General features: G+C 38.8%; 2 protein-coding genes across 6 annotated transcripts in view; both read left to right on the plus strand.

The window, feature by feature from the left end:
* Window positions 1-351: 351 nt before the first annotated feature.
* On the plus strand, window positions 352-5,831 carry ZBTB6 (zinc finger and BTB domain containing 6). Of its 2 annotated transcripts, none has more exons than XM_058302423.2 (2): window positions 352-862; window positions 1,970-5,831. In XM_058302423.2, exon 2 carries the CDS (start codon window positions 1,979-1,981, stop codon window positions 3,251-3,253), a length of 1,275 nt encoding a protein of 424 aa, XP_058158406.1. In that variant the 5' UTR covers window positions 352-862; window positions 1,970-1,978; the 3' UTR covers window positions 3,254-5,831. The 2 variants fall into 2 exon arrangements, with proteins under 2 accessions (XP_058158406.1, XP_058158405.1); XM_058302422.1 differs by having other exon boundaries at window positions 754-949.
* A 1,330-nt stretch (window positions 5,832-7,161) lies between these two features.
* RC3H2 (ring finger and CCCH-type domains 2) overlaps window positions 7,162-13,607 on the plus strand; it is a 71,056-nt gene continuing 64,610 nt past the window's right edge. For 2 of the 4 annotated variants that reach the window (XM_058302428.2, XM_004463434.5), the window contains exon 1: window positions 7,162-7,454. The gene's annotated coding sequence lies outside the window, so the exon portion shown is untranslated. The remainder of the gene's footprint in view (window positions 7,455-13,607) is intronic. The other 2 variants (XM_058302429.2, XM_004463435.5) reach the window with 1 other exon arrangement.

A 13,607-nucleotide genomic window follows, 5' to 3' on the forward strand; every position in this document is an offset into this window, starting at 1 on the left:
GAAGTCCAGTAGGCAAATATTTGAGCCATCTACTAAGAGCTAGTCGTCGGTAATGCAAAGAGTGTATAAGTCATGACCACTTTCCTAAATACCTCGATTAGACGGGGCACAAATACTTTAAATACAGGTGTGACAGGTGTAATAATGAATGCAGGAAAAGGGATTACAGGCTCCAATGAGTAACTTGAGAGCAAGCTAATTTTATGACAATTCAGGAAGGCTTCAGGGATGATGTGAGATATGAACAGGTTTTTTGAAAGATAAGCAGGAGGGGGGGTAGGGATATCGGAGGAAACAGGAGCGCCCAAAATTTAGAGGCTGGGTTTGCGACAGTTTAGGAGTGGTGACGTTAGATACAGAGCTTGCGGACAAATCTTGATGGGGCACCAGTTAGGCAATCTCAAATACCTATCCCTATGATAATTTCCCCTTTCCTCAGTCACCCTTGAAGTTGTAGATGGCCATAGTAAAGAGAACTGCCGCACCTACCCCTCACCCCATAATAATCCATAAAGTTCTCCCAGGGGTCCCGACGCTGGATAATTTATCTCGACTCGCTATACCCCGACTTCACACCTGGTTCCAACTTGAACAGCCCGGAGAACTCACGAAGGAGAACGGCTTGTATGTTGAAACTGGAACAAGAGAGATGAGGTTCGCTAGAATTTGGGTGCCTGACATTCCAAAGGTGGGGGCTAAGTGAGAGAGGCAGACGTCCAAAGTTGTCCTTCCGGGGCGCTCTGAAGGCTCTTCGTGAAGACTGAAGCTGGTTGACACCGGATGTGTTTCCTTCCAGGCTGAGACCAGCTTCCGGCTTTGGCCAGCGAAATTGCGGAAGCCTCGACTCTAGTTTACTGAGTCGGTGAGTGAGCGTGCAGGAGACTCTGGCAGGTCGAGAGGTCTTGAGGAACAGGAGGAGGAGGAGGAGGGCAGCTGACAGCAGCCCCAGGTGACTAATTTGGTGCTGCCACCACCTGACCGACAGGGCCTTGGCCCGGGCAGGCTTGGCTCGGGGAGACGTGTGTGCTGGGTTGCAGAGATCTTTGAGGCCATCTGGGGTCCGATTTTTTTTTGCTCACTTAAACGGATGTTCCTGAGCTCTCAGTTCTTTGTCCCTGTGCAGGAATACAGATGAATCAGGCACCATTTCGCAGTGCTTTGGGAGCAACAGATGTGTGGGGAAGACGGGAGGAGGAGTCGCGGAAGTGGTGTTTGATTGGGCCTTGAGAAAACCACATCACTAGCTGGGAGAATGGATTGGAAGCGCAAATATGATAGATGTACAAAGATGTATTCGGGTCGTTTCTGTCTGTGCAATGATAACAAAATATATAATAATATATAGAGAATAGTGGGAGGTAAAGCCATAAAGGTGAGTTAGGGCTAGATTGTGAAAGATCTTGTATACAGTTCTAAGGAAGTTAGTCTGATCTGGAGGTGGAGGAGAGCCATGGAAGATCCAAAGCAGAAGGCCGAAATTAAAAAATCAAAAGTTTTATAGGAAGTTAATTTGGATGACCCTCTGGCGGGTGGTTTGAAATATATGAGAGTCTGGTATCAAGGAGACCTGTTAGAAGGTAATGATAACATGAGGTAATAGTGGTGGGGAGTGGTATACTATGTTAAATCTCTATTTTGGTAGGCACAGTGCTTATTAGTGGATATTAAAATCAATAGTGACCAAAAGTCATATAGAATTTAGCTAAGGAGACAAACAGAAACTGCTAACTATAATTCAATGTGATAAATGCTGTAATGGAAGTGTGAAAAAATGTGGTATGAGGTCATAGAGAAATGCATGATAATTTTCTGGGTTTTTAAGATGGTGGCATAAGGGTTCACGCACAGCATGCAGATTAGAATTTTACTTTTCGTTCCCTTCATTCAGTTTTGGGTTTTGCTATTGTTTTTGTTCTTTACTAAGGCATTCCCTACCCTTACGTCAGTGTTTGTATATTATTTTGCTTAGATTGTGACCATGGCTGCAGAGTCTGATGTTCTGCACTTCCAGTTTGAACAGCAAGGGGATGTGATCTTGCAGCAAATGAATCTCTTGAGACAGCAAAATTTATTTTGTGATGTATCAATTTATATTAATGACACTGAATTCCAAGGGCACAAGGTCATTTTGGCTGCTTGCTCCACTTTTATGAGAGATCAATTTTTACTTACCCAGTCAAAACATGTGAGAATTACCATCTTGCAGAGTGCAGAAGTTGGCAGAAAATTGTTGCTCTCTTGCTATACTGGAGCACTTGAAGTTAAAAGGAAAGAGCTTTTGAAATATTTGACTGCCGCTAGTTACCTTCAGATGGTTCATATTGTGGAAAAGTGCACAGAAGCTTTGTCAAAGTATCTTGAAATTGATCTTTCTATGAAAAACAACAACCAGCATACTGACCTGTGTCACTCATCTGATCCAGATGTCAAGAATGAAGAAGAAAATTCAGATAAGGACTGTGAGATCATTGAAATTTCAGAAGATGGTCCTATAAACATGGATTTTCATGTTAAAGAAGAGGAAGGCAATGCTTTACAGTCTACAGTAGAGAGTTTGACATCAGAGAGAAAGGAAATTAAGTCACCAGAGCTGTCTGCAGTAGATACAGGTTTTAAAGATAATGAAATTTGTATCCTCCATGTGGAATCTATCAGTACAGCTGGTGTAGAAAATGGGCAGTTTCCACAGCCTTGTACTTCCTCAAAGGCAAGCATGTATTTCTCTGAAACACAGCATTCACTGATCAATTCTACAGTTGAAAGCAGAATGGCAGAAGTTTCTGGGAATCAAGGTCAGGGCTTATTTTGTGAGAATACTGAGGGAAGTCATGGTACAGTGAATGAGTTTCAGAATCTGGAGGAAGGCTATTCACTGAGGCACCAGTGCCCCAGGTGCCCTCGAGGCTTTCTTCATGTTGAAAATTATCTACGTCACCTTAAGATGCATAAATTATTCTTGTGTTTACAGTGTGGGAAAACATTTACACAGAAGAAAAATCTCAACCGGCACATTCGAGGGCACATGGGCATACGGCCCTTTCAGTGTAGTGTGTGCTTGAAGACTTTTACCGCTAAAAGCACTCTTCAGGACCACTTGAATATACACAGTGGGGATCGACCATACAAATGCCACTGTTGTGATATGGATTTCAAGCACAAATCTGCCCTCAAAAAGCATTTAACTTCTGTCCATGGCAGAAGCAGTGGTGAAAAACTACCCAGACCTGATCTTAAAAGGCAGAATCTTTTGTAATTAGAATCACACATTTGCTATATGTCATTCTGTTACATTTTTATGTATATGCAGAATTTGTAATATTGCATCCCCTTCATCTTTAGGTCTGCCTACATGTTATTTTTCCTAAACTTCTACTAACAGTTCCAAAGTTGTGGGAGGCATGGAAAAGCTAGTGGGATTCTCTCTTGCCTCCCATGTTATAGATATGTCCCAGTGGTATATCTAGAGAAAGTGTTCCTTTTTTAAAAATATTTTTTGATTCTATGACAGAAGGGATCCAGTGGTATTTCCAAATTTGTATTTGGAGTCCTAGTTAATTGATTTAAGTATAATTCAACTATATAATATTTTTAATGAATTAGGATAAAAGAAAGAAAATAAATCTAAAATCACTGCTATTAATAACTACTTTTAAGAGCTTATGAGACTAGTGATTTTTTAAAATTTAATTTTTAACTTTTGATTAATTGCTCTTGGATTCTAAACAGTAAACCTATTGTTTTAAACTACAAAGGAACACAATTCAAATTCACTTGGGAGTAGCAGAATTTGCTAATACATGGATTGATTTCTTAAATAATTTTATTTCCATGAGTAACCAGTATACGTATTTTAGAAATGACTAATTGAGCCCACATTTTTAATATTTAATGCAGTTGCATTTAATAATTTTATGGCCAGTAAAATTATACCATTGGCATGAAGCTCTGTAAAATTTCTTAGAATTCCAACTTTACCAAAGATATTTGTTCCACCACTTACTTTTTTATTCCTTTTTATATTATATATAGAGAGACTAGCATATAGCAGAATTAACCTTTTTTAAAAGTTCTATGAGTTTTAACCATGTATAGATTTTTGCAGCTACCACCACAATCAGGATATAGAACAGTTCCATCACCCAAAAAAATCCCTCATCCTACTGCTTTATAGCAACCACTTCTTCCACCCCTGACCCCAGTCAACCACTGATGAGTGCCTCATTGCCTTTTTCAGAATGTTATATAAATGGAATCATAGGACATGTACTCTACGACGTAGACTTTTATTCTTTATTTCCAGAAATGTGCCAAAAGCAAAACCATGATTATATGGTTACTTTAGCAAGTGTAAAATTTCAGATTGTGTTATGAGCCATAGCTCTATAATATCCCTATCTAGATATAATACAAAGTCTTTCTTGTTGTTAAAACAGGTGTGTGTATGTATATATAGCAGGACATGTTATATTCTCTAAAACACAATAACTGCTTCCAGTAAAAAAGCCTGACCTGTATGCAACTTACTTGCAAGAGGTTCTATTCTTCCTCAGTTCTATAGGTTTCTGCTATATTTGGTTTCTACTGAATTCCTTCCATATTTTCTAATGTACTTTGTACCATTTATAAGACTTTGGTGAAGAATCATATGTTAATTGTTATAAATGTTAAAAATTCTTTTTGAAAAATATACTCTTCATAGAGTTTTAACTCTAAAATAGATTTTAAAGAATCCAGTTCTTATATTTTGCAGATGAGAAAACTAACTTCATAACACAGGTCACTATTTAATGACATTGACCTCCTCTTAACCTCACATATAAAATAATAGTTTAAGGTGTGATAATTTAAAAAATAATTCCAGGCCTAAAATTCTCTGATTTTATGAGTTCCTGAGAGCAGAGACAAGGGGAAAGCAAAAGAGGACTGATTTGTGTCTTTATGAATGTTGCTGTTTGAATATTCCATTGGATATAGATATTTTTTCTTGAAGTACATGGTGTTTTTCTTCCACTGGAGAAGATGATAGCTCGACAATTTTCTTTCTCATTTGACCTTTGATTGGCCATTTGTAGGCATAGAAATATTTCCCTTCCAGAAAGAGTTTACTTGTGATTATTTTTCTTATTCCTGCTTTTTAGGATGAAATTTCTTGGGGGAGGGATGGGAATGGGAGAGAGAGGGCAAAAGAATAGAATAAACTTTTCTTTTTTAGAAACTGGCACCACTATCTTGGATGTTTGAAAAAATTCATAGTTGAAACTATGTTTAGTTTTACCTGTGCCTTGTAAAATTGTGAAATTTTTTTGTAATGCACTTTGAGGTTTTTGTGTAGTAGGGAGGGGTGTTTTGTGAAAGTGATGGATGTTATTTATTATTATTTATTTCTGTTCAGTAGCACAGTGATCTCAAAACATTCCTAGAAGAGTGTCTGTTTGCATGATTTGTCTAAACAATTTCAGGAAAATGGAATCTTTTTAAATGCAGGTATGGCAAAGTAAAGTACAGTACAGAATTTATACATTTATAAAATATTAAAATATTTAGTTGTTTGTGTTTTCTGATATGAAAAAAATGCAAGATGTTTGAGTTCAAGCTCTTTTTCTGCGTTGCTGTATAAAAGATCTTGAAATGGTAGTTGTTACTTTGTTGTAAGAGGAAATCCTTACACTCTTTGACTGTTACTATTTTATGTCAATACTTAGAAGTAATAAACAGGAGGTGGGAATGGAAAACTTTGTATTTTGATTACATCTGTGAATTTTAAAGGAGGAAACAATTTCTCCTGTCTGTTCCTTTAATCATTCATTAAACAAGTATTTGCTGACTTGCTACAATGTGTACCTGTAATAGAATACAGGTAAAAATCCCTGCTCTTATGAAACTTATAGTGAAGGGGGACGAATAATAAATAATTAAGTAAAGTCAATATACGTTAAATTTTGAAAACAGATTTAGAGAAAAAAAAAACAGGGTTAGGGAGTCCCAGGGGGGAAGTTCAGGGTAGAATTGTAATTTTAAAGGTGGTCAGGCCGCTTTTCAAAAATCACATTATCAAGTATATAGGCAGTGCTCAACACTATTCAGTGGATTGGTAAACATTAAAATGAATGAACCATTGTTGGAAACCTTTGTCTTGGAATGGCATGATATATTTCATAAAGAGAAGAGAATGAAAAAGATAAGGCATGGAAGAAAGTTCTTAATGTTGGCAATGAATCACTTAGGGAAAAGATAACACTGATTTTTCCCTGGCAACTAGGCAGTAATAATCATATATTCTTTAAAAGCTCATTTTAGTGTATAAGCTACTTTTTCGTGTCACCAAATTTGTGGTAAATTTACTTCCACAGATCCTTTTGTTGGACATCTGGTTTCATACTGCAAAGTGCCTTGAGTTTAATTAGAATTCATGTTTATTAATCTGTGTTCAGTTTCTCAGTAACAAAGATACATAGTATCTGCTTTTTAGGGTTACTTTGCAGAAAAAAATGAATGTAAATAAAGCTAAAATAAATAGTAAAATTGAAGAGTTTATCACCTAATACAGTACATAAATGTTAACTCCCTTAGCCCTACTATAAAACCAAGATTACATCCTCCAATTTTATATGGAAATATCATTAAACAAATATTAAGATATTAATACTAGAACTTGTGGTTGAATTTTGATCCCTTTCAGGTTTTGAGGAATTCAGAATTCTCTCTTTAATAAGAGGTATGTGGAAGTGCCTGCTACATGAATGCTTTCATTTTTATTTCAGTTGAGACAATGATGGTACCTATGTGGACGAAGTGAGGGATCCGGTCAGCATTGGACTAGGGGAGGTTATAGAAGAATGGAACTCAGAAGTACCAGATCCTGCCCAAAGGACACCCTGTTCTCCTGGGGCGTGGTGGGGGGGAGGTGGGGAGTCAGGTACAGGGTTCCTGAACAAAAGTCTAGGAAGCTGGTTTAAGGTACAGATGTAAATCACAAAGAGTTTCCCATCAACCCCTTTGATTCCCTAGTTTTAACAGCACCTCCCACAGTGCGCCGGAGCCACGTGACAGGGGATGGATTGGCTCTACCAGAGAGAAACCCATGCGCAATCTAGGTGACCAGAGAAGGCGAATACGCTCCTTTTCTAACACCCCAACTCCCGGGCTTGCGTAATCCCGCGTGAGGTGGGGAATATCTTCTCGCGAGAGCTAGTTCGGGATCCCTCCAAGTCCGCCTCTGTGGTGAGGAGGCGGAGGAGGAGTAGGAGGAGGCGGAGGGTGGAGGAGGAGGAGGCCCCGTCGCGGCCTCCGCCGCCGCCGCCAACGGGGCTGTCCCTGTAGCTCCCGATGGAGCTTGAGGTCGTAGAGCCGCCGCCGAGCTCTGCCGCGGCGAGACGAGGCGCCTGCGTCGCCGAGCCGCGCCGTTGCGGGGCTCCCGGGAGCGGCCCTTAGCGACCCCACCCGGGCCCCCTCAGGTAGGGCGGGGGCGGGCATGATGCGGCTGGGGCCCCAACCCCGGTCCCCGACTGTCGGGCGGGAGGCTGACCTCTTCCCGCGGCTTGTGTGGTGTCGCTGCTGATACCCCGAGGGTCGGGAACTGAGGGCCGCACCTGACACCCGGACCGGGAGCCTGGGGCCTCTTCACCCAGACAGGGCTTTTTCGATGCGGAGCGAGCAGCGCAAATGGCTACCTCCCTTCGACACCGGCCGAGGGGGGACGTATCTGACCCCAAAAGAACCCACTCAAGCAAAGGCCAGACTCCCCTCTCCCATTCTTATACTAGTTAAGAGGGGTTTTGGAGGTCTTTGAAACCCACCCCTCTCCTGGCTTTTCTGCTTTTTGCTTTAGGGCTCCCGGAGACCCCCGCGCAAGGGTGGTGGAGGCGATCTGAGTGGTAAAGAGAGGGACCATGGCCAAACAATGCCTTGTTAGGGCTTAACCTCCCTGGAGAGAGATAGGTGGACCAGAGTGGTTGCACAGGGGGATGTGAGTAGGAGCAATGGCATGAAATAGAGCCAGGGACTTGTGTGGCTTTCTTTTTTCGCTCTTTCATTTTTCATTCTTGGGGAAGCCTCTTAGGAGAGTTCCACCATCTTAGAAGAATGGTAGAAGGCATCTTTGTTTCTCAGAGAAGCAGCTCACTTTGCTCTGCCCTAGCTTTCAGGAAGAGGGAAGACGAGGGTAACTGTCATTTCCATCCTTTGAATCACCAAGAGTTTAAGGTATCTGCAGATGGAGAGCCTTGACACCAAAATAGTCTGAACTAATCTTGGATATAAAGTAACCTAATCTAGTGATTCCCAACCTGCTTTTTAAAATTATTATTATTAAATACCTAGGTTCCCTTCTTTTAATTCTTTCTTTCTCCCTACCTAGGTCCTTTCTTTTAATTTAGACTCTTCCCCCTTCCCCCCCCCCCCATCCCAGTGTGATTAAAATGACTTTGTATCCCAAATACTTAACTCTTTTTTCCATTTTTATTCTTCACACTTTTAAATTCCAGTAGAAACTTTTCATTAACCTGAGAAACTAATGTGACTACACCAAATTGATATAATTTCACCTAAAAGCAAAGAAACAATGTTTTAGTTAACCTTTGCACCCTTATGATTAAGTATATAAAATTTAGTTAAGGTTTTTTGAGGTAGATAAGAATAGCTCATTTGTTCTCTTATTATCTTTTATCTGTCTAAAAAACCAGGAAGCTCTTCTGAACTCACATCCCTTTTCTGTGTTTACTTCCACATTCGGTTTTTAAGAGTGAGATAAAATGCCATTTGTTAAAGACCATTTTTCAATATTGCCTTTTTTGTTGATTTGGGGGTTCATATTTGCCAAATTTTAAAGTTTGGAAAATTGCTAGAAAAACAGAATCTTAAGCATGTATTACAGTCATTTTTATCAAAAACATGTAATAACATACACAGCCTCCTATTCTTTGAGGATTTGATTGCAGGGTGCTCATTAGTGGATCCTTTGAGTTGCTCCTGATCTATTACTATTGTGTTAACCTGACATCTAAGCAGACTTATGTCTTTTTGTTTGTTTTCATTAATTCATTCTCCTTTTATAATTTGCTGTGTTTTCCAGTTTGAAAAAATTAATTCTTTTGAATTTTCCATTCAGAAATAGAACTTTTACATTGTATGCAATACTTAATGCTAAAAATAAATTTACAAGGTCAGGATAAGTGCTTACTTATTGTTTTGTTTGAACTGGGTTGAAGTTTCACTTTCTAGTGATGGCAAAAGGAAGCATGTGGTAAAAATAAAGCTAGCTGAAAATTAAAAATAAGGTGATGTTTTGCATCCAACCTCATGAATGTTATAAATTAGATGTTTATGGTCCTCAGAGTTTTTTACTTTTACGAAAGCCTTCTTAAGTGTGACTTTCACCTCAAATTCAAGTTACTTTTATTACTTTATACTCTGAAGTACACTACAGCTGCACTAATACAAGCCATATATGCCAACTGAGTAGTTGAAATATGACTAAAATTGAGGTGTGCGGTAGGTATAAAATACATACCAAAAAGTATTTTAAATATCTCATTCATAATTTTTTAAAATATTGGCTACATGTTGAAATATTTTGGATAAATTGGTTAAAGTTCCTTTTTCCCTTTTTAAATATGACTACTAGAAAATTTTAAATTACATATGTGGCTCACATTATATTTCTTTTGGATAGCATTGTCCTAGGTTATTCTCTTCCAAGAAATAAATTATCTGAATAAAAGACACATGAAAACCAAAATCATCTTGGTAGAGTATCCTCTTATATCCAGAATAATCAGAGGACTAAGGATACTTTGGTACTATGAAGGATAAAGGTATCCAGTGGCCCTTAATTTGATAGGCAAAAATGAGCAATTAATTGCTCCAACAAAAAAAAAAGTAATTTTAAGGTCTAATCATCACTAAAAAAACAAAATATTATGATTATCTTAGTTAAATAGCAGGTTATCTTATTGCCATATTAGAATGTATTGAAAATTAAATCTTATACTTAGTAAGAAATTTAATCCATGGTGGATTTAAGACGTAAAACTCACCATACATCTTCCCTAACTTACAGTGAAGTCACATATAATAGCAGTCTTTAAAATTGTAATTCAACCTCTTTTTCTTCTATCCTTTTCATATGGTTTGGATGCTGAGTTTCAGAGTTCATAGATTATTTCCATTGTTTTGGTTTTTATCTCAGGGCCTAAATTGCACCTGTGATGCTTTAAATATAATTTTACATTCAAAATAATTATTTTTAAGGTTTCTGAATCTAAAAGTGCTGTTACAATCTCTTTCAGTAACTTCAGTTCCTCAAATGGATGAACTAGAATTAAAACGATTGTTTGAATTAACATACCCGAGCCCTAATCTTAGTACAGTGTTTACATCTTTATGCAGAGAATTGTAAAACACTGTATTTTTTTTCTTACACAGCTGTGCAAGAGGCATAAACTTTATTCTGGCATTTTATAATGAGGTGCCATAGTCCTGAACTGATAGCACAGTATCAGACTGTACTAATAACAGAATGAAAGTACTTCTGTATATGTAATTTGCTCTTAATAGAGCAGTTTGTAATTTGCATCATATGAAAGATGCCTATATTTCTTCCTTTGAGTTAGCACTAATAGCAAAAAACTTATAACCTGAAAAATTACTTGAATAAAAATCTGTCTATGGTCCCGTGTCTAATTTAGTATTTCTTACTCCTGTAGCTTTATTTTGCTATCCTTCTTCAATTTCAGTAACTGTAACTAAGATTGGTTAATAAAAATAATTACAACACTGAGACTCATGAAAGTGTAAGTTCCTGAGTTCAGTCTGCCATACCGCCTAAAAAAATAATAATTAGAACGTTTTTTCTTAATTCCTTTAGATATTTAGAGTTATGGGATTTTATATCTATTTTATCTCAATTTGAAATGATTTGGGAGATCTTTAGGATGAATACTGACTCATTGTTAGCTATAAATATACTTATTAGCAAGTAATATAAAATGTATTAGTATAAATCTAGAGTTTTATAAATTGCTCTCCATGGTTCATTTAGATGTTTCTTTTTAAAATAAATTAGAAATAAGATTTTTTTTTTTTTTTTTTTTGGTGGTACTTGGTCAGGAATGAAACCTGGGACTTTGTATGTGGGAAGCCAGTGCTCAACCACTGAGCCACATCAGCTCCCTTGAGTTGGTTTTTTGTTTGCTTGTTGTTTTGTTTTTTTTTTGTTTTTTTAAGGCACTAGGAACTGAACCTGGGACCTCCCGTGTGGGAAGCAGGTGCTCAATCACTTGAGCCATATCCATTCCCAGCAGGATTTTTATTATTTTTTGATAGTTGCAAAATTATTTTTAGGTGAAATTTTACAAAGTGTCTCTTTTAAGGGAACAAGAATCTAACTTTATCATCACTAAACATTTTTGTGTCTTACAAACTTTTCTTCCATGTTTTAGATAAAGCTTTATTTTAATTTGTCTTTTTCTTAATTGAGGTATCTAGAATTTATTGATAAAGGTAATTGAAGAAAACATTTTTGGGATGCGGATTTGGCCTAATGGATAGGGCATCCCCCTAACACATGGGAGGTCCAAGGTTCAAACCCAGGACTTCCTGACCCGTGTGATAAACTGGCCCACGCACAGTGCTGATGCGCGCAAGGAGTGCCGTGCCACGCAGGGGTGTCTCCCACGTAGGGGAGCCCCACACGCAAGGATTGTGCCCCATAAGGAGAACCGCCCATCATGAAAAAAGTGCAGCCTGCCCAGGAATGGTGCCGCACGCATGGAGAGCTGATGCAGCAAGATGACACAACCAAACGAGACACAATTCTGGGTGCCATTGACACAAGTGTGGACACAGAGGAGCACACAGCAAATGGACACAGAGAGTGGACAACGGAGTGGGGTGGGGAAGAGGAGAGAAATAAATTAAAAATCTTCAAAAGAGAAAACGTTTTTAAAAAATCAAAATCTTCTGTATACATCGTTGTATGAGGAATGATTATTGGATAATTTTGGCATCAGAAAGTTAGAATATGACGTTTCATAGGAGGAAAGTTTGGCAGTTTCTCCCAGAATTTTGACTGAGGTTTCTTCTTTATATTTTAAAGGTATCCTATTTCTGGTAGAAATTAAATTTATAGGCATTAATTATATTAAAACTTCCTGCCTTTTTATACCTAAAAACACATGTGGGATACTATAAAACTATCAAGAGGAAATGGATGTGGCTCAACCAATTGGGCTCCTGTCTACCATATATGAGGTCCAGGGTTTAATACAGAGGGCGTCCTAGTGAGGGCAAGCTGGCCTACGTGGCGAGCTGGCCCACGCGGAGTGCCGACCCATGTGGGAATGTGACCCTGCGCAGGAGAGCTGCCCTGTGTGGGAATGCGGCCTCGCACTGAAAACCACCCCACGTATGAGTGCTGCCTGACGCGGAGGGCTGGTGCAGCAAGATGCAACAAGAGACACAGAGGAGAGAATAAGACGTAGCAGGACAGCGGAGCTGAGGTGGTGCAAGAGAATAATTGCCTTTTTCCCACTCGGGAAGGTCCCAGGAGCTGCCTAATGAGAATAAAAGCAGACGCAGAAGAACACAGAGCCAATGGACACAAAGAGCAGACAACGGGGGAAATGGAGTGCGGGGAGAAATAATTAAAAATAAATCTTTAAAAACAAAGAAAAACAAAACTATCAAGTGTAATTCCAGATAGTTTGAAACACTTCAAAACTATATAGTAGTTCAGAAACTTAAATTTTTGTGTGGTTTAAACTTGAGTAACTTTTTTCTCCCAATAATTAACTTAGAATGTAAAGCATTTCAAGATAATCTTAGAAAACTGAGTAAGGAAAGAGTATTTGCTACTAGTTTCCTATTTTGGTACCCTAATTCATGTATTAGCTTTTCCAAAAAGGTGACCATTATGAAAAAAAAATCCCAATGTCTCGTTTCAATATTTTATAGATTCAAATTATTAACTAAAATAGGACTCTCAGTAGTAGATAAAATACATTCATCATCAGAGGCCTTTTCCTGCAGCCTAGAGAACTAAACATTAAAACTGATACGTTTAGTTGTTTAGTGTTCATCTCTAAAGTTGGAAGCAAACTGATTTTTATTTTTTTATTTATTTTTAAAGATTTATTTTTTATTTCTCTCCCATTCCCTGTCCCACGCCAGTTGTCTGCTCTCTCTGTCCATTCACTGTGTGTTCGTTCCTCTGTGTCCGCTCGTGTCAGCAGCACCTGTAATCTGTGTCTTGTTTTTGTTGCGTCATCTTGCTGCGTCAGCTATGTGTGCGGCGCCATTTCTGGGCAGGCTGCACTTTTTTCACACTGGGTGGCTCTCCTTTCTGGGTATACTCCTTACGCGTGGGGCTCCCCTACGCGGGGGACAACCCTGTGTGGCACGGCACTCCGTGTGTGCATCAGCACTGCACGTGGGCCACCTCATCACATGGGTCAGGAGGCCTTGGGTTTGAACCTTGGACCTTCCATGTGGTAGGTGGACGCCCTATCCGTTGGGCCAAATCTGCTTTCCCCCAAACTGGTTTTTAGATAGTTGGCATTAATAAGTGTGGCAATGTAAAGGTGAAAGAGTAAGTTATGACTTGCAAGATT

Source organism: Dasypus novemcinctus, chromosome 8 (genome assembly GCF_030445035.2).
Source record: "Dasypus novemcinctus isolate mDasNov1 chromosome 8, mDasNov1.1.hap2, whole genome shotgun sequence".
Lineage (NCBI taxonomy): Eukaryota > Metazoa > Chordata > Mammalia > Cingulata > Dasypodidae > Dasypus > Dasypus novemcinctus.

Coding starts and splice junctions, on each gene's coding strand:
- ZBTB6 (XM_058302423.2), top strand. CDS start 1,979: ATGGCTGCAGAGTCTGATGTTCTGCACTTCCAGTTTGAACAGCAAGGG.